This window comes from Arachis duranensis, chromosome 10, assembly GCF_000817695.3.
Source record: "Arachis duranensis cultivar V14167 chromosome 10, aradu.V14167.gnm2.J7QH, whole genome shotgun sequence".
Lineage (NCBI taxonomy): Eukaryota > Viridiplantae > Streptophyta > Magnoliopsida > Fabales > Fabaceae > Arachis > Arachis duranensis.
Genome location: NC_029781.3, coordinates 90309476 through 90329168, shown reverse-complemented (window position 1 = coordinate 90329168; position 19693 = coordinate 90309476). Strand labels below are relative to the sequence as shown.

Below are 19693 nucleotides of genomic sequence, written 5' to 3'. Positions count from 1 at the left end.
AAAATGATAATTATTTATATAAAAACAAAATAAAAGTACTTATAATAAAGAAAAAATAATTAAATTTTACATAATTATTTAATTATACCGGATTAATCGGTTCGACCAGTGACCTACCGATTGAACCAATAACCCAGTGATCCAATAATCTCATCGGTTCGATCACCAGTTCGGTTCTGATAACTATTTTTTGGAGATCAAATTCTCCTCTAAATCTCTAGAGATGTATAATAAAAAACGAAAATATAATTAATCGATTAAAAGTTTATAACTATATTTCATTAACCACTTTAACAAAATCATTTTAAAAATTATAACCATATTATTTAAAATTAGTTAACCAAAATCAAATTAAAAAAAATCGATTTTTAACCGATTAACAAAATCAAAACCAAATTTTAAAAACCCTTAATTTCATTTAATCCCTAATTCCCTAATCCCTTCACCATTCCACCCTCAACCTCAACCTTACGCCTCTTCCATCTCTCTTTACGCCGCCGTCAACAGCTCTTCTCCTCTGCCTCTCGCCGGACCTCGTCGAAAACTCGAAATCCGCTTCTCCTCTTCACTCTGATTCGCGCCTCTATCTCTCTCCCTCGACGGCTCAACCGGTTGCTGCTGCGCTATTGACTCAACTAGTCTCCGCCGGAGTATCTTTTTTTGGGTTCTCCTCTGCTCTCGCCGGAGCTCTTCAGTGGCTTGCCGAAGCTCATCGGTGGCTTGCCGAAGCTCGTCTTCACTCTGCTTTGCGCCTCTATCTCTCTGCCTCGACCTTCCATTGTTGTCATTGTTCTGCCGTCGCATCAGTTGAGGTAAGCCCTTGGTTCTTCCATTAATGTCTTCTGAGTTCTGAGTTTTTTCTGTTTTCTATTGCTATTATCTGCGTTTCTTCTGTTTTCTTATGTTCTATAAAATCTGGGTTTGAAGAACCCCTAGTTTTGGATTTTCTGTTATCTGGGTTTTTCTGTTTGGATGTTCAATTTATGAATTCTGTTTTCTATCTTATTGCAATGTCACTAGTGTTGTTTGTTTTTGATAAGTGGTTCACTTTTTGATTAGTTGGGACTTCATTAATATGCATGAATTATCTTGATTCACTTTTTATAGTCCAGTCCTTGTTCTTGTAAGCTTCTCTTGCTTATGGATTGTTCTCTTGCTTATTGTATATTCTATACCTTTGTGTTATAATTGAATTATATCATACATTTGGAACTGGATTTGGAGGAAAGTTTAATTTCATTTCAGATTAAGCACTGCAAACTGATAAGGTTTATGTGATTTGATGCACTGCATTCAATTCTCTAGTTAACAAATATATATTTCTTTCATTTCATGGGAGGAATCTTGTTTCCAAAGAAGTTATATGAATGGACAGATATGTGGTAAACGTGTCAATGTGGTATTGGTACTAGACATTACAATCCTTTTGTTATACTAAATTATTTTCGAAGGTCTGCATATGATGTAAAGTATGAATATATGCATGTTTTATTATTTATTTTGAAGTTATATAGTTGGTTAAAGAATGTCTTTGTGGACCTTATGTTCTTAATTTGGAATCCCTAACCTTTAATAATAAGATCCCAAAAAATGAAGTGAATTGATCCGCATGCATGAACCTCAATAAACTTCCATAAAATGGAATTTGATGAAACAAAACTCTTCATTATTTTTGTTTGAGTTGATGAGTTTATTTGTTTTCTTTATTAGATGGTTGAAATCTTAAATTACAGTATCTGAATCTCATTACTATACATGTATGGCTAATTTGATGTGACATGGCTAAAGTCTCATTAAGAAAGCATTAGTTGATTTATTGGGTGTAAAAATAACCAGTTTTTCTATGTAAAAAATTGATTTTGTGTAAAAACCAGTTTTCCAGCGGAAAAGCCGGTTTTTTGGTGTAAAAACTGGTTTTTCAGTGTGAACCGGTTTTTTATTATTAAATCAGTTTTTTAAACCAGTCCTTTTTTAAAAAACCGGTTTTTATTTTATAACCAGTTAAAAACCGATTTTTAAATTTCCTAACCGGTTAATAACCGGTTTTGTCATGTAAAATTGGTTTGGTTAATTAACTTAAACTAAATATTTGGTTAACCAAAAATAGGTTTGGTTTTTGGATTAACCATGACTGTGTACTGTCCTAGGATTAACTGAAATTAGGGTTTTTTAAATTTGGTTTTGGTTTTGGTTAACCGGTTTTTTAAATTTAGTTTTGGTTAACCAATTTAAAATAATATGGTTATAATTTTTAAAATGGTTTTGTTAAAGTGGTTTACCAAAATGTAGTTATGGTTTTTTAACCGGTTAAATATATTTTGGTTTTCTGTTGTACACCCCTACCACGAGCCCTGTTAAAGATGTCCAACTCCCAACACTTTCCAGTTTCTCCCTTGAGCATCCTTCTTCCAAATTCCAAATTCCATCCATGGCATCCACCTTCTTCAACAACCTTCTTGCAACACCCAAAGCACGCCCTATCCTGTGCACTGCAAAAACCCAATCTCAACAACCCACGCCACCTCCCACATATTCCCCCACTCCTCCCAACCGCCAACTTCGCACCCCTCACAGCGGGTCAGTCAGTACTCACTACCCCACATTCTCTCTTTTATCATTTCAATTCAGTTATTTACTGTTGTGATTTTCTTTGTTTTTACTTTACAGGTACCATTTCGATGGGAGTGCTCGCAAGTTCTTTGAGGGATGGTACTTCAAGGTCTCCATTCCCGAACGCCGCCAGAGCTTCTGTTTTATGTACTCCGTCGAGAGCCCTTCTTTTCCCAGGAAACTCACGCCCTTCGAGGTGACACAGTACGGACCTAGGTTCACCGGCGTCGGCGCGCAAATTCTTGGTGCTGATGACAAGTACATTTGCCAGTTCTCAGAGGAATCGCAAAACTTCTGGGGAGGTCAGTCTCCTTCGGCTTTCTGTTATTCTCTTGTTAAGTTTGTTATATGATTGTTCGTGTCATGTGGATTTGAGATTGTCGTAGATCGTCATGAACTGATTCTGGGGAACACCTTTGTGGCCAAGAACAATTCGAGACCTCCAAACAAGGAGCTTCCCCCTCAGGTTTGTTAATGTTTATAATTTTCTACACATGTCTCTTCCATGTTGAAATTATTACTCCTTTTATTCCTAAATGTTAGAAAATTATTAAATGTTCTAGATTCTCTGAGAATATATTTAAATAACTAAAATGTCTATTGATAAATTTAATTTTAATGCACTGTTAAAACATGTTTACATGTGCATCCAATCACTACTTTTTACCTTGAATACGCGAATGATTTATCCAAAAAGAATGAATGTTAATAGACGATTATATAAAACGTTTTATGCCACCGTCAGTGCATCAAAATTGAACTCAAAATGGGGTGTATATTCTGAGATGCTCATGTCATCAGTTGGATATAAGTGTACATTGCCAAAATGTCTTATTTCTTTCTCTCTTTTTTTGGCACTTATTTTGCTTCCTACTTGGTCCCTTGTTTAGGAATTTGATAATAAAGTGCTGGAAGGTTTTCAAGTTACCCCGCTTTGGCATCAAGGTTTCATTCGTGATGATAGAAGGTAGGGGTGAAATTGCTCTTTTTACATTGTCTCTCATGTTATATTTCATACTTGACACAAACTTTAATTATAGGTCAAATTATGTAGAAACAGTGGAGACAGCTCGTTGGGAATATAGTACACGCCCTGTTTATGGTTGGGGCAATGTTGGGTCTGCACAGAAGTCTACAGCTGGCTGGCTTGCAGCTTTTCCTGTTTTTGAACCTCACTGGCAAATATGCATGGCGGGTGGATTATCAACAGGCATGTGCTAATACTTACTAGTTCGACTATTAACTATTCACTTGTTAATTTATATCGTGATCTTGTACTCTTCATTTCTTTTATGGGCTGAATGAAACATGATAATTTGGTTTGCCAAATTTATGAGTCTATTATGGTTCTAAACTACTAATGTCATTTGCCAAATTGATTGACATATATAGTCTTTTGCTACCTATAAAATACTAAACATCAACTATATCGTATTGATGAAAGGATGTAATTGTTGCTAGAGCCACAGTGTGATTCTGTAAAGGAAAAGAGAAAATGATGTCATTTACATTTTATGTTTGTGCTGAGACTAGATTGACAGCATCATGTTCGATAGTCATCTGTGAATAACATTTCTGCTTTGAAATTTAGTTACTCTTGTTTATAAATATAACATTTATGCCATCTTGAATTTACTTTATATGAATATTGAATCTCAGGTTGGATAGAGTGGGATGGCGAGAGGATTGAGTTTAATAATGCCCCATCTTATTCAGAAAAGAATTGGGGTGGAGGATTCCCAAGAAGATGGTTTTGGGTAAAAAATAAAATCTTCGTCAAAGATGATCTTGTATTGTTCATTAAGATATTAATTATTCGGCTCTTTATGCAACACAATTATGTCTGGTTGCATGTTATTACCACCATTATTTGGAAAAGTTTATATTTATTCATCTTAAGTTTTCAATGTTGCAGGTTCAATGTAATGTCTTTGAAGGTGGTAGTGGAGAAATTGCACTTACAGCTGCTGGTGGTTTGAGGCAAATTCCTGGAATAACAGAGACTTATGAAAATGCTGCACTGGTAACTTTGTACTGCATCATGTGGCTCTTGTAATTATATTTACTCCAACTTTTTGTAATACCCAGATATTTGATTGTTCTCCTTCCTTGTGTTATTAGAATGAAACATGTTAGTTTTAATCTTTATTTTTCATAAACTTGTGCACAAGGATGAAAATACTGAGGGAGTCAGATTTCCAACCAGCTTGTATTTTCAGACATCATTTAACATGACGAACATTAGGTCTAATGTAAATGCTTTTTACAATGTCGTTTAATTGCGCTGAAACTTCCTTTTACATATTCTAATATGTAGTTTTGATGATATATTGTTATTCCTTTAATCCTTTCATTTTAAGTCATGTTGCTAAAAAATTTCATACGATGATTTTTTGTTATGTTGACCTTCTTTCAGATGCCCCCCTCTAATGTTGATAATATATTAATATATTCTATGCTGCAACTTTCAATATGATGCAGATTGGAGTTCATTATGCTGGAATCTTTTATGAATTTGTGCCATGGAATGGTGTTGTTAACTGGGAAGTTAATCCGTGGGGTTATTGGTTTATGTCAGCAGACAATGGCAGACATGTGGTATTTATATCTCTCTAGTTACATTTTATTATTCGTTGATGGTTAAGGGCAATGCTACACAGACGCACTATACATACTGTGGGTTTTGTTGTATGAATCAAACGATACTATGTGCCTTGTCCACGAATCGTGTCTATGCTTAGCGGCTTAGCCTATATGTACGCAGTATTAAACTGGAAATTAAGTTTGAAGTTTAACTTTCACTTCATCCAAAGTATTGAATGGTTCAAAGTTTTTACATTTTCAATACAAACTTATCTCTTCTACTTCCTTAACAGGGCCCTTTTCCATTATGACAATAAACTGAAATTTGAATCCCTTTACTAATAAATAGTTTTTAAGGTGTACACACCAAATCAACCACTTTCACCTGTATAAAATATATGTTAAAATACAAAATACACATTGAAAATATCTTAAATAACACATGTATTTATACATGGTGGCTAATTTGGTGACTGATTTTTTGTGTGCGTATAGTATTTCTATTTTTGAACCGTAGCTAGTGGGGGTTGCTTTTTTCAACTTCAATTGAACTTAAGTCCCAGTAAAAACTAAGTATCTAGATGGTCGTCCTTATCTTGGCAATGGATAAAATCAGCATATTCTAAAATTCTAGTTTGGCAGGTTGAATTAGAAGCAAGAACAGATGATCCCGGTACCACATTACGCGCTCCAACAATGGAAGCTGGCCTTGCCCCAGCATGCAAAGATACATGTTTCGGAATTCTGAAGTTACAAATTTGGGAACGAAGATACGACGGCAGCAAGGGAAAGGTGTCTTCTTAGTTCTTACTCTGTCTATACTAATCACCCATGATTCGTTCTTGTTCATTGTTTTTCGAAGATTCTCACGAACGTTTTGTAAATGTCAGTTGATACTGGATGTTTCGAGTAACATGGCGGCTTTAGAAGTAGGAGGAGGTCCATGGTTCAGCCCTTGGAAGGGTCAGACATCAACTCCAGCTGTCCTTAAGCGTGCTCTTGAACTGCCAATCGATGTAGATGGCTTTTTCAATGCAGTTCCTCTGTTTAAGCCACCAGGCTTGTGAGAATTGGTTTGCTTTCCTTATAATCTTATCTTATGAAATGACATGGCTGAAAGTTTGCATGCAAGTGTATTCAAAGGCTAACAGTAAAATTTCGAAAGGGATTATGTGATTAGAAACAATGTCCATAATTCAAGATAAAAAGATTGAATGGGTACGTCACGAGATGTTTTTCTTTTTCGTGTCCAAGGTGAAATTTGAACTCGTTACTTTTCATGACCAAAAAAAAAAAAGAACTCGTTAGTTTTTGTTTAAGGAATCAGGTGATGAACTATCACGCACACCCATGTGGTTGCATTCTTAGTTTCTTATTGTTTGGGAGGGAATTCTTATTATACTTTTATTTTTTATTTTTTATTTTTTTATAAATTCTTATTGTACTTTTGTTTTTGGTATTGCATTCTTATAGTACTTTTTTTTGTCTTTGCATTCTTATAATAGTTTGTTGACCTACTTTATAAACTCCGATAGCTGAAGCCCAAAATGTTTTTCTAGTCTTTCATGCCAATCATTCTCCCACAATAGTCCATCAGTGCACATGAAAGCCCACAAATTGATATACTTTTTCAAAGTTAAAAAAAATAATAAAAAATAACCAAGTTGGGTCTAGTAGTTCATTCACCAGCTTAAGTAATTCATTGATAAATTCTTAAATGGAGTTTAGTGGAGTTTAGTATCCCGTCACATTAGTCATTGGCTTGTTGAGTTGAGTTAAGGAATACAGGGAAAAACAAAAAAAAATAAAAATAAAAATAGTTTTATTTTTATAAAATAATTTTTTTAATAAAATTTTTTTCTAAATTTTTTATTTTGATCTTTGTCATTAGTTTGCTTTATTAAGTATTAATATAACAGGTTAAATACTTATGTATTGTCATATTAATGAACATAGTATACAATTTGCATATGGTTTATCGATATGTATTTTGTTATCATTTTTAATTGGATGATCTATTAATTCAAGTAATAGAAAATTATAAATGGATTATTTTTTATTTTTACTGGAGATTCAAAAAACATTATTGAATTAGTCTTAATTATTGTTTCTCGTTCGATGATTTGGATATAATTTTTTTTATTCGATCTCAATATTGGTGGTCTTTTTACGGATTTCTATTTCGAGTATTGTTCTTTTTATGTCAGGATATGAATCAAATAATAAATGAAAAATATTAGGTACATTAAAATTAGTATTATGTATTTTTGGTGAACAATAAAAAAAAAGAAAAAAAAAACAAAAGAGCAGAAAAGAAAAAGAAAAGAAATCAAGTTCCCAACAACAAGAGAGGATAAATTATGTATATAAACTATGTATAAATATATGTGTTTAATTTATTTTTAATATATATTTTATATTGATAACTAATTTTAGTGTATACTTAGCATAGTTGATAATAAATATTCATTTCTTGGTGGTCTATAATTGCTATTTAATTGATTAGTTACGATGAAATATAAAAAAAATATCTTATTCTTTTTTTATCAATTTCTAATATCTAGTTTAATAAGATTCAAACTCATATGTAGTATCAGAAAAGAAAGAACAATGGACAACATTGAATTTTTGTTCAAGAATAAAATCTTATAAAAACTATTCAATTCGTCCTCCGAAATCATATCTCCTCTTAGATCTGATCATTATTTTTTTTTTTACTTTTTGAATGTCCAAAAAGAACAAAACAAACATATTGTTCTTTTTTTAATAAGTTCTTATCTCTAATATACCTCTTAGTAAGATTTAAATCTAGATGCAGTTTTGACTATTTGCCAGAAAAAAACAAAAGCAATTGGCTAAAATTGAACCTTGTTTATCAACCGCATATTGTCCAACCAAATTCAATTCTCTTTCGATATGCACCTCAAATAATCCCATCCGTGTGGATTTTTTCTTCAACTAATCATTGCAGATGAGGAGCAAAAGGAGAAATTTGTCCCCAAGAGAAGCTTGTGTCTGATTAGTTAATTAGTGAGTTATCATCAGCTTATCAAAACGATCATCTATAAAAATTTTTAAATTTTAGTAGGTTAAAATAAAAATAAAAGTTATAGAAACCAAAACAAAAAATAAATGATTTTCGAAGAACCAAAATTTTATTTAAGTCAAAATAAAATGATTTAAAAAAAAACACGTTTATTAATCCAAAGTAATAAAATTCTCTTCCTTAATTAGCCTTTTGAAATAATTTCTCACTTAAATTTAAACATTTAAATTGATCATTGTAGTAAACCATGATTAAGCATCGAGATAAACGTGGAATTGAACACATCAATTTTCTTTTATTATAGAATTTTTCTAGTACCATGTCAAATAAAGAGACAAAAGAGTAGGCAATATGTTATTTTATTCTGACGCTCCCTGTAGGCAGTACTTAGTAATGCTTACTTGATTAGCTACTAACCATTTTTTTTTTTTTTACTTTTTGAATCGATACTAACCATCTTTATATTAGAAATTAAGAAAGTATGCCAAGAACACGATTGATTTTATTTCATTGCATCATTATTAGTAAAATATTTAAATATTCTTTAATAATGTATAAAAGTTTAAACTCATTTTACAAGCACATATGTTATTTTGGTCATAATTATATAATTTTATTTTGTTTTTGTTGATTATTGGTTATTAAATTTATTGGGATTTTTTATTTATTATCATTCTTGATGTGAAACATTCATTGTGACTTATATATCGATCGACGTTTTGTCACAATATTTGTTATTGTTTTTTACAAGTTTTGAATAAATATATAATTATAAAAAAATTTTAAATGGTGTTTACTCATCACTTTTATATTGGAACTATGAAAATATTGGCAGCAATATTGAATCCGAGTGCGAGCTAGACAAAAAAAATATTATTTTAAAATGTTTATTTTAATAAATTAATTGATTTAGATGAGGATGATTTAGGGAATTATAATGATTATCAATTAATAATGAGTGCAAATAAACATATTGGATTGCAAATAATCTCACCTACCTTACCCTAATTAAATAAGGGAGAAAATAGAGCAGAAGCTATATATTTATAGCTTTATAATTTTTAAATTAAAATAATCAAATACTCGATTAATTAAATGACAACGTGAAAGGTTAATTTTTAAACAATCAATAGAAAATAATTTATAATATATTCAGCTAAACTTTTTCTTCCCTATAAAAACCGATAATTGAGTAGTTCAATTCTCATGTTGTGCTCTTTTTATGAGTGTTGTGGATCAATAAAGAATTTAAGATGGGTTGGAGAGTGTTATGCTTATGCATGTTTCTTGGGGCATTATTTATGTTATTCAATGCCCAAAATGCATTATTAGTTAGTTGTGCTTTGACTTCTCAATTGCAAAAAGAAATCACAAGAATCAACGAAGAAGGGCCTTGTATAGGTTTGGTCATACCAAATTCTTTTGAACTCAATCCTCTTCTTCAAAATCCAGCCAACACTCCGAGTGAAAATATTATTGACTTTGCAGGTAAATATAAATAAGAATAAAAGAAAATATAAACTTCATGAATATATATAATTCTCCTTAATTAGATCTCTTGTATTAATAGTTAATATTTGTCAATTTATATTTCCAATTTAGTTTCATTTTCTTTTTTATTAATGGCTAATAAATAATAAATGTTGGGTCTGCACAGAAGTCTCCAACTGGCTGGCTTGCAGCTTTTCCTGTTTTTGAACCTCACTGGCAAATATGCATGCCAGGTGGATTATCAACAGGCATGTGCTAATATTTATTAGTTCGACTATTAACTATTGACTAAATAATTTTAATATGGAATTTAGAGATGTGATTTATCTGGAAATAGAATGTTTTGATGTATATACAAGTAGATAGACGCTGCAAGCAATGCAAGCACAACACGCAGATAATATGCTGAGTACACGCAATCAACGTGTCACGTGGCAGACACGCAACACGCAGGTATGTAACGTGTTATCACGTGGCACAAATCCGTTCAACACGCAGGTAACGTGTTGCACACGTGGTTAGATAGAGGCGTGAATTAGAGTGAAGAGGAGAAAAAGATTTCGAGTTTTTAATGAGGTCCTGACAAAGTCTGGCAAAAAACAGAAAAAAAGAATTGTTGACGGCGGAGTAAAGAGAGATGAAAGAGATGTAAGGTTGAGGTTGAGGGTTAAATGCTGAAGGGATTAGAAAATTAGAGATTAACTGAAATTAGAAAATTTTTAAATTTGATTTTTGTTTTGGTTAATCGATTTTTTAAATTTAATTTTGGTTAACTATTTTTAAATAATATGGTTATAATTTTTAAAATAATTTTATTAAAATGGTTAACTTATGTGGTTATAATTTTTTAACGGATTAATTATATTTGGGTAAGTGACCGTCACTAGCTACTTGATTAATTTTGGAAAACAATCTTCACCTGATGATTAAGCAGCTGAACTTCAAGTATATCTGAGTACTGGATATGTGGATATGGGTACTGTGTGTGCTGCATAATTTTTCTATTTACATGATATGATTGTGAACTTAATTGTAATAATGAAACCTATCAATGATTTTTCAATATGATATGGCGAAAGTAGGCCAAGTTTGATTTTAGTTTCTAAAGTGAGATGAACCATGCCTTGCATTGATGGCATGATATTTATATCTTTTATGGTATGTTTTGTTCTATCAGATTGTGATGATATGTGTGTGTCTCTATTACTATATATATACACACACGTACACATGTATGTAGTTTGCAACTCGGTTTCTTAAGAGTCGCTGCTAAGGCCTTGTTTACAAGAAATAAGTTTCCATTCGTACATTTAGGTCTAATTTAGGAATGTTTATTTTAAGAGAAAATTGTGTTTTATTACTTTGTATTTAATAATTAAAAAGAAATCATGTATTTATGTTTTTAATTTTAAAAAATTAGGAAAAATTTTGAAAGTATTTTATGAAGTTTTTTTGTTTGTTGTAAAATTGGCTTTTTTTTAATTAAAAAGTCCAATTTTATATTGATGAATATCTATATTTATTCTTACTATTTATTAAATTGATGTCTGTTATATTCAAAGTAATTTTAAATATTAAACAAAATTTTACCAAATAAAATTTTTATAATTTGGTTTATTAAAAATTACTTTTATTTTAATTTATTAAACATATTTACTACAACTTGTAAAATGTCAAAATTTTACCAAATCAAACTTAACAAATAAACAAAAATACATTATTAAAATTAAATTTTTAAAAAGATTAATATTCTCTATGTTACATTTCTGAAAATAAGAAATAAGTATACAAACATTTCCTTAATATACGAAACTCCCCAAAACATCTGCAAAATTACCATCACAATCAGATGCTTGAACAATTAAAAAAATTATTGATAATCGAATTAAATATGACGGATCTATTTTTGTGATCAACGTCAAAGTTCAAAGGGTTAAATCTGTGGTCCATTTTGTGGTACCAACAATGTTCAGACATATCATCATGAATACAAATACCAATTGCTAGATAGATAGATATAGAAGGCCACATCTTCTTGTCTCTCTGATGAGAATGAGTGAATGACTCATGAAACTGTTTAATTACCATGTCTATTTAATTATTGCCATTCAAAAACATACAAATAACTATTACCCTAAATTTTGATTTATTCATAATTCAGTTTAAATTTTTAAGGTGTGTAATTTGACATCTTGAAATTGTCTATATGCATAAAAAATATTAATTTTTCTTCTCAAAATTTAAGAGGCCGGCTATTTATATAAATAAACCATTTCACAGAACAGATAATTTAAAGAAAAAAAATTATATTTTTTGTTTTGTATTATTTAATCATTTTAGAAAATAGTAAATTAATTATACCTTTTAAAAATTTATGATATAACAATTAAATGATACGCATACAAAAGCCAAAGTTCAAAGAAGTTATTTTAAATGTTTTTTTTTAAAAACAATGCTTATACTAAACAACGTAAATGATGTGTTAAAAAAATATTTAATTAATTTTTAAAATTAAACTTTTAATAATTATAATGAAAACTTAATCAAATTTCATTTTTACTCCTACTCACCCTATAAACTCTAATTTTTTAGTGCTATTCGTTGCGCCTCTATCCTAATTTTTTTTCTCTTCAGCGTTCGCGTCGCCTAAAATCAAAGAAACATCTATTTAAAAACAAAGTAACATCTACCTAAAATAAAAGAAACATTCAATCTATCATTAAAAAAAACATCTGAAAACATAAAAAGAAACATTCATTATCACCATGTAGTACACGAGCAGCTGCATTGATTTTTCAAATGGTCCGACGCAGGAAGGGTTCGGGATGATTGGCGACGTTGCTTCTAGGAAGCACAGACGCAACCAAATGCAGGGAAGAAGAGGACGAATGGCAGTGTTGCTTGTAGGGAGCACGGTCGCGGTGCGACGAAGGGGAGAAGAAGGCGCACAACGGCAGCGTCGCTTGCAGGGAGAACAGGGGGCGGCGCGACGCATGGGAGAAGTAGATGCAGTGGCAGCGTCAAGAGCAGGGGAGGCGCGATGCAGGAAAGAAGAAGGTGCAGTGGCGGCTCAGTTGAAGGGAGCACAGGGTCAATGCGACGAATGGGAGAAAAAGTTGTAGTGGTTGCAGTGCGTTGCTTCTTCAGACGGGAGCAGTGGTGGTGAGATAGGTGCATTGTTGACAGCGTGACAAAGAAAGGGGAGTGAAGCGACTGCGCTAAAAGGAGAAAAAAGTAGAACCGTAAAAGATGAGATAATAGGATTGCGGTGGATGTAAATAAGGTGAAATGTTTTTTTATTTTAGTGGGTTTGAGATGCAGCTCGTTATTTACGTCACACCTTCTATTGTCTACCTAGCAGAACTAGATCATATATACTATAAAACATACAACTATGTTAATTTAGTTATAAATTGCATTATATATACACTAAAATTAATTATTAAATTTTTTTAATTATATAATTATAATATAGTTATTTAACTATATATAACCCATTTTATTATTTTATTATATGACAAATTTATTATCCTTGAGATTAATTATTTTAATTAAAAAATATAAAATAAATATATAATAACAAATATGTGGTAACCATTTAATGTCAATGGAGTATTTTTGTTTACCTATTCGATTGAACTCAAATTACGTTATTTACATTATATTCTTGCATATATAAAAAGGTTGAAATTACTATTCCGCCCCATCTTCTCCCACTCTTTTTGTTTTTTTCACCTCTTTTGATAAATGTATGACATTCACCTAATAAAAAACAACAAAATTAATTAATAATAAGTCAATATAAATTTTAAATGTATGTACAAAATTTTTGTTTATTGATTATGAGTTAATTTTTGTTGTGGTCAATAACATATATTTGATCTTTTTCAAATTGTAGTATGATATATCTACTTTAATATATGCTAGTATATTATCTTTTTATTTATTAAATATGTTGTGATAATAACAAATGTGATATATATAATTTTAGTATTTTAAGAAAAAATTTCTATACTAATAAACTCGGCCTTCAATAAAACAAAGATATCAAGCTAAAAGGAAAAGGACATCCAACAAATAGAAGGGGAAAAGAGGTTTAGTTTACTAGTAGTAAAAAATTTTAACGTCTTAGTTAAACCCAAAAAATAAAAAATCCAACAGCAAACATAAGTGGACAACTGAAAATCCCTTTACCCGAAAGCTGCTACCAATAACTCTTGTCTGGTTATCCTAATTATTGTAAAATTTAAGACGAGAGAAGTGTTCTTTTCCCAGAGTAGAGCATATCTTCTTCTTCTGTGACCAACCTAATTAATTAAAAGGAAAAATGCAGAGCAACAATTTTGTTAATTTGAAAAACGGAAAGGGTATATAATTAGCTAATTGTTTATTTTATAAATAATTCTCAGCTTCTTGATGCACATAACAATTTTTAATTCTGTTGTTATAATTCTAATTAGTTTTTTTTGTTTACCGTATTTTTCAATTTGATCGACTAAAAATTAATATTGTTATGAATTTAAATTTTATTTAAAAATTTATTGAATCAATAAATTTTTAAGACAAAATTTAAATTTTTACTATTTATTTAAAAGAATAAGTAAATTGAGTATTGACCATTCAACTAACTTAAATTAGGTATAGTGCTGACTAGTTAATTACTTGTTTATCACTATTCAGCAACACTTTCAAGTCGGCATTGGCCTTTTGCAAAGATATTATATCAATTTATTATTACTACTAGTCTACTACTACTATACAAAAAAACATACAGGTAATAGAGGTATAGTGGTGTCCTTTCCATCATTTATGCGATGGCCATAGAGCTTCATGACCTGACCACACTTCACATTACTCATGGGTCATGCCAGTTTTAGCTGTCATAATCGCCATTTCATTTCTTTTCTTTCTTTCATTTATTCATCCTACTCAGTACTCACATAGCAACAGAGACATTTATGCTATATTTACTTCCTTTCTTCTATTGGACAACAACAAAAAAATTCCTGCAAACTAAGTATAACTCAAATATCATAGTTTTTTTATACTCATTTAGAAGATACAAATTTTCTTATCTTTAATTAAAAAAAACAACAAAAAATTCCTTTCTTATATTTAGTTAATATATAAATATATTAGTTTCTCAAATACATATTTAGAGGCTAAAAATTTTAGATATAAAATTAGGATAAATAATATATTTTAATATTATAATTTTTGATATTTTTTAAAATTATGAAAGATACATAAATCAGAGGGTTCGGATATAAAAATAAAAGGGTTCAATTTTTTAGAATCGGACGGTTCGGTTTATATACTTTTAAAAAATCAGATAGTCCAATTTCTACTTCTTAAATTATTAAATCATCCACATTTTAAAGAAAATGCCACAGCAGCTCACAATTTAAAAAAATACCATTATTAATCAAATATAAAAAAATCGCACATTCAGACATAAATTAATTTTAGAGAAAATTTCACTCCCCTCTTCTGCGAGATGCTAAAATGACACTTCCCTTTCCTCTATTTTATAAATGTACATTCTCCTCCCTTCTAACTTTTAAAAAACCTCTTCTTTAATCCATTTTAAACTTTTTAAGTGGATTAATATTAACTTTATCTATTTTTTTATGAAAAAAATTATTTTTTAAAAAAAATACCCATTTGATTTTTTTTATATTTTACTATTAATTTTCTGATATCAATATATATATTATTTTAACATTAAATACAAAAATAATTGTTAACGAAAATTTTAGTAAAATCACAATTTAATAATTATTGAAGGCTAAGTATCTTAGAAAAAATAATTTAATTATTAATTTTTTCAAAAATATTTTAGTAAAAATAAAATTTAATCAATAAAAGAATAATTTATTAAATGGTATTTTGGTAAGCAAAATTTAATGATAAAAAATAAATTTTTTGTTAATGAGTATTTTTTTAGAAAATATTTTTTTCTTTAAAAATAGATAAAGTTAATATTAGTTAACTTAAAAAGTTTAAAATAAATTAAAGAGGAGGTTAATTTTTAAAAGTTAAAAGAAAAAAAATGTATATTTATAAAATAGAGAGGAGATGAGTGTCATTTTAACATCTCGCAGAAAAAGAAAGGGAAATTTTCTCTTAATTTTAATATGATTGCAGATCTTTGTGATTAACTGGAGCATAATCCATTTTCGTGTTTAACCAAAATGTGATAGTCACAAAATTGCTAGGAACATTTTGAAACTATAAGCCAAAAGCAAAATCTTTCTTGCGATTTGGGTATTTTAAAATTAAAAAATAAAAACTATAAATTATTTATAGATTTTTATTTTATAAATTATTCTCCCATATTTTGGTAAAATATGAAAAATTCTAATATTTTTGAATTTTATCTTATATTTAAAAAATTCAACACATTAAAATGTGTATTGAGCTGCTTTTATTTTTTTTATTTTTTATCATTAAATAAAAAAGATAAATTAAATACATATAAGTAGTAATAAGCCATTTGTGGCTAAATATAATATAGATTATGTTCTATGCATGTGGCTTTATTTCAATAGTTTTTTTTGGTTAAAAATCTTGACTTAATTAAAGAAAAGTCATTATATTGTTGGTGGACTTAAAAAAAATTAGAAGTCAAATCGGTACCCAAAAGATTCTGATGCTGACAAAATAGTACTTCACTTTTGTTATTGATAAAATAGTCCCTAAAAAATTTTAAAATTTGATAAGCGTGTCCCCGAGCTCGCCGGAGCACATTTCCAGTGAAAAAGATGCTGAGGTGGCCACCGAAAAATTCAAGATGGAATTTTTAATTAATTACCCAGTTCAACTTAGAAAATCCAAAATCCCCAACCCTAATCCCCCCTCCCCAGTGCACCCTCTCACTTACAAGTTGCCCTAAGCTCGGAAATCTTTCTGAACCTTAATCCAGCAAAAGATCTTCCTTTTTCATCACACTCTCTCACTTTTTCAATCATGAATTGCTCCAAATTTTCAAATTAATTTACAATTTAAAAAGCAGAGGAGGTAGATTTAGACAAGGCTAGAAGCAAGAAGCAAGAAGCAGATTCATATATAATAATCAAAATAAAATAAAATAAAGCTTAATATAGACACCAATGAAGCAAGAAGTAGATTTAGACAAGGCCAGAAAAAGAACACCAAAGACAGAGGAGGCACGACACAACGGAGCCAAGATGAAATATAGACAGAGGAGGCAGGGCAGCAACTGGGGACAAGCAGCAAGCAGATACAAGCGGAAAGGTTGAAGGACGCTGCTGCTATGTGTGTCTATTTTTATGTTCAACCAGAAGGAGGGAAGCGAGCCACCGCGAAGCACAATAGTGAAGGTTGAAGGCGACCATACCGTGTCAGAAGAGACAGATGACGCTGGCAGACGCAGAAGACTCAACGATGAGATGACGACCGTGTAGTGTCGGTGATGTTGGATCTGTAAGATTGAGAAGGTTGAGTTCCGTTTTGGGAGAGAGTGAGTTGAGAAGGAGAAATTAGGATTCAAAGGGATAAGGGAATGGGATTAGGGTTCAGAAAGGGGGATTTTGGATTGGGAAAGTGGGAAGTACATTGGGGAGGGGGAATTAGGATTAGGGAGGGGGAGGGAGGTGTTGGGAATAATACACCATTCCCCCTTGAGAAAATACCTTTGACAGAGAAATAAAATAGACACAATCACAACACAAAAATTTAACGTGGAAACTCCAATTACCGGAGAAAAGACCACGGCCGTTGTCAAATGACAACCAGAGAATATCACTATGTGAAAATTGTTACAACACATAGACTTCTTTCTCTCTGACACCGGCACCGCAGTACACCCATACTCTCTCAAAGTAAATATCTAACTACACCTCACAACACTCTCTAATCAAAGAGTATAGAGGAAAAGAAAAATCAGATACAAGCTTAAAGTGTTTCTGACTGGTGCAAAAAACAAATGGAGAACTTAGCCTCATATTTATAGCCTAGGCCACCCACTCCATTTGCCATCCTAAGCAATGTGAGACTAATTCAACCAAATCCTAACAATCTCCACCTTGATTGAAATAGTCACACATCTTCAGTTTCCATTGTCAACACCGACAATTCTTTGCTGCCATTGTCTATACCGACAATCATAGTTAAGAGAACTATCATACTCCACCATGAAAGTATACTCACTTGGAATTAGACCACTCCAAGAATTTTGCCTTGGTACAGATCGAAACCTTGCTGAAAATTCATGGTGCAACTTCCAAATTGGCTTTTCCTGAAAGTTCTTCAGCCATCGACCTAACTCCGCCACACACCTTGCATCTCAACGCTAATCAATGCCCGTGTGCAATTGTGGACCCGATTGCCACAGCTTATCCTTATCCATGGCAGTGCGGTAATACCACGATGATACTTCTTGTCTTCTAGAGAACATCATCTTTCATACCAGAGATCTTCTCCTTCAACGCCTTGTGCAAACCTGATTGTATCAACACATCCTTGACTTGTATTTGCCACAAGCCAAAATTGATTCTTCCATCAAATTTCTCTATTTCAAGCTTCACAGCACTTGAATATCCTGACATTGTTGCAACCGTATACTGGAATAGTATAACTCAACTGTAGACCGTGTACTAGGAAGGGTCCTCAGGAAAGAGAGGTGGGTCACAATGGACACACTTAAATACCAGGTCTTTCCTTAGCCAGAACCTTTTCAAACTGCACTCTCACAGTGTCACACTACCTTCCAGCAACAACAACAGCAACCAAAGATCAACCTCAAGCCACAGGACAAAATTCTTTTCTGATGTGGAAGGTCAGACTAGGCTGCAACCACAGAGCATACTAAGAATAAATCCCACCAAACCGAAGCTCTAATACCACTTGTTGGGAATAATACACCATTCCCTTTTGAGAAAATACCTTTGACAGAGAAATAAAATAGACACAATCACAACACAAGAATTTAACGTGGAAACTCCAATTACCGGAGAAAAAACCACGGTTGTTGTCAAATGACAACCAGAGAATATCACTATGTGAAAATTGTTACAACACATAGACTTCTTTCTCTCTAACACCGGCACCCCAGTACACCCACACTCTCTCAAAGTAAATATCTAACTACACCTCACAACACTTTCTAATCAAAGAGTATAGAGGAAAAGAAAAATCAGATACAAGCTTAAAGTGTTTCTGACTGGTGCAAAAAACAAATGGAGAACTTAGCCTCATATTTATAGCCTAAGCCACCCACTCCATTTGCTATCCTAAACAATGTGGGACTAATTCAACCAAATCCTAACAGGAGGGATTAAGGTTGTGGAGGGGGGAGAGTGCATTCAGGAAAGAGAAGGGGAATGGGAGAGTGCGTTAAGGGAGAAGGAAAAGTGCATTGGAGGAGAAGGATTAGGGTCGGGGTGGATTTTTGTCATGTCATCAAAACGTAATGGCCATGTCAGCATTGTGCGTGCTTGCCGGAGATTTGTTCCGGCGAGCTCGGGGACACGCTTGTCAAATTTTAAAATCTTTTAGAAACTATTTTGTCAATAACAAAAGTCAGGTACCATTTTGTCAGCGTCAGAATTTTTTGGATACTGATTTAGTGTTTGCCTCAAAAATTATTTAATTGAGTAAAGAGAATTTAAAAATTAATTACAAAACATTGACAACTGTCATAAAAATATGATAAAAATAAATAAATAGGAGAAGAGATTTATGTATGAGAATATAAAAAAATTATATTTTGATGATATTTATAATATATTTACTTAGTAATATATGGGAATAAATTTTTTATTACACAAAATGATATACAAGAATTCAATATAATAATTAGGATAACGTAAATTTATAAATTTGGTGTATCTCAATTTTTTTTATAGACGAAGGTTTTGAATTAAATAATAATAAGGTATTATTGATCTAATCCACTTACTAACTAGTGAAAATACATTATAGAGACTTATGCTCTATTAA

The 19693-nt window shown here is 31.2% G+C and overlaps 1 protein-coding gene across 4 annotated transcripts; it reads left to right on the top strand.

The window, feature by feature from the left end:
- Positions 1-436: 436 nt before the first annotated feature.
- On the top strand, positions 437-6438 carry LOC107470774 (tocopherol cyclase, chloroplastic). 4 transcript variants are annotated; one of them, XM_016090195.3, is made up of 11 exons: positions 437-812; positions 2386-2577; positions 2668-2912; positions 2997-3076; positions 3501-3577; positions 3651-3820; positions 4270-4367; positions 4526-4633; positions 5092-5208; positions 5836-5985; positions 6084-6438. In XM_016090195.3, the coding sequence occupies exons 2-11, from the start codon at positions 2429-2431 to the stop codon at positions 6258-6260; spliced, it is 1371 nt and encodes a 456-aa protein (XP_015945681.1). In that variant the 5' UTR covers positions 437-812; positions 2386-2428; the 3' UTR covers positions 6261-6438. The 4 variants fall into 4 exon arrangements, with proteins under 4 accessions (XP_015945681.1, XP_020988172.1, XP_052111753.1 ...); XM_021132513.2 differs by having other exon boundaries at positions 2361-2577; XM_052255793.1 differs by lacking the exon at positions 2386-2577.
- The last annotated feature ends 13255 nt before the right edge of the window (positions 6439-19693 follow it).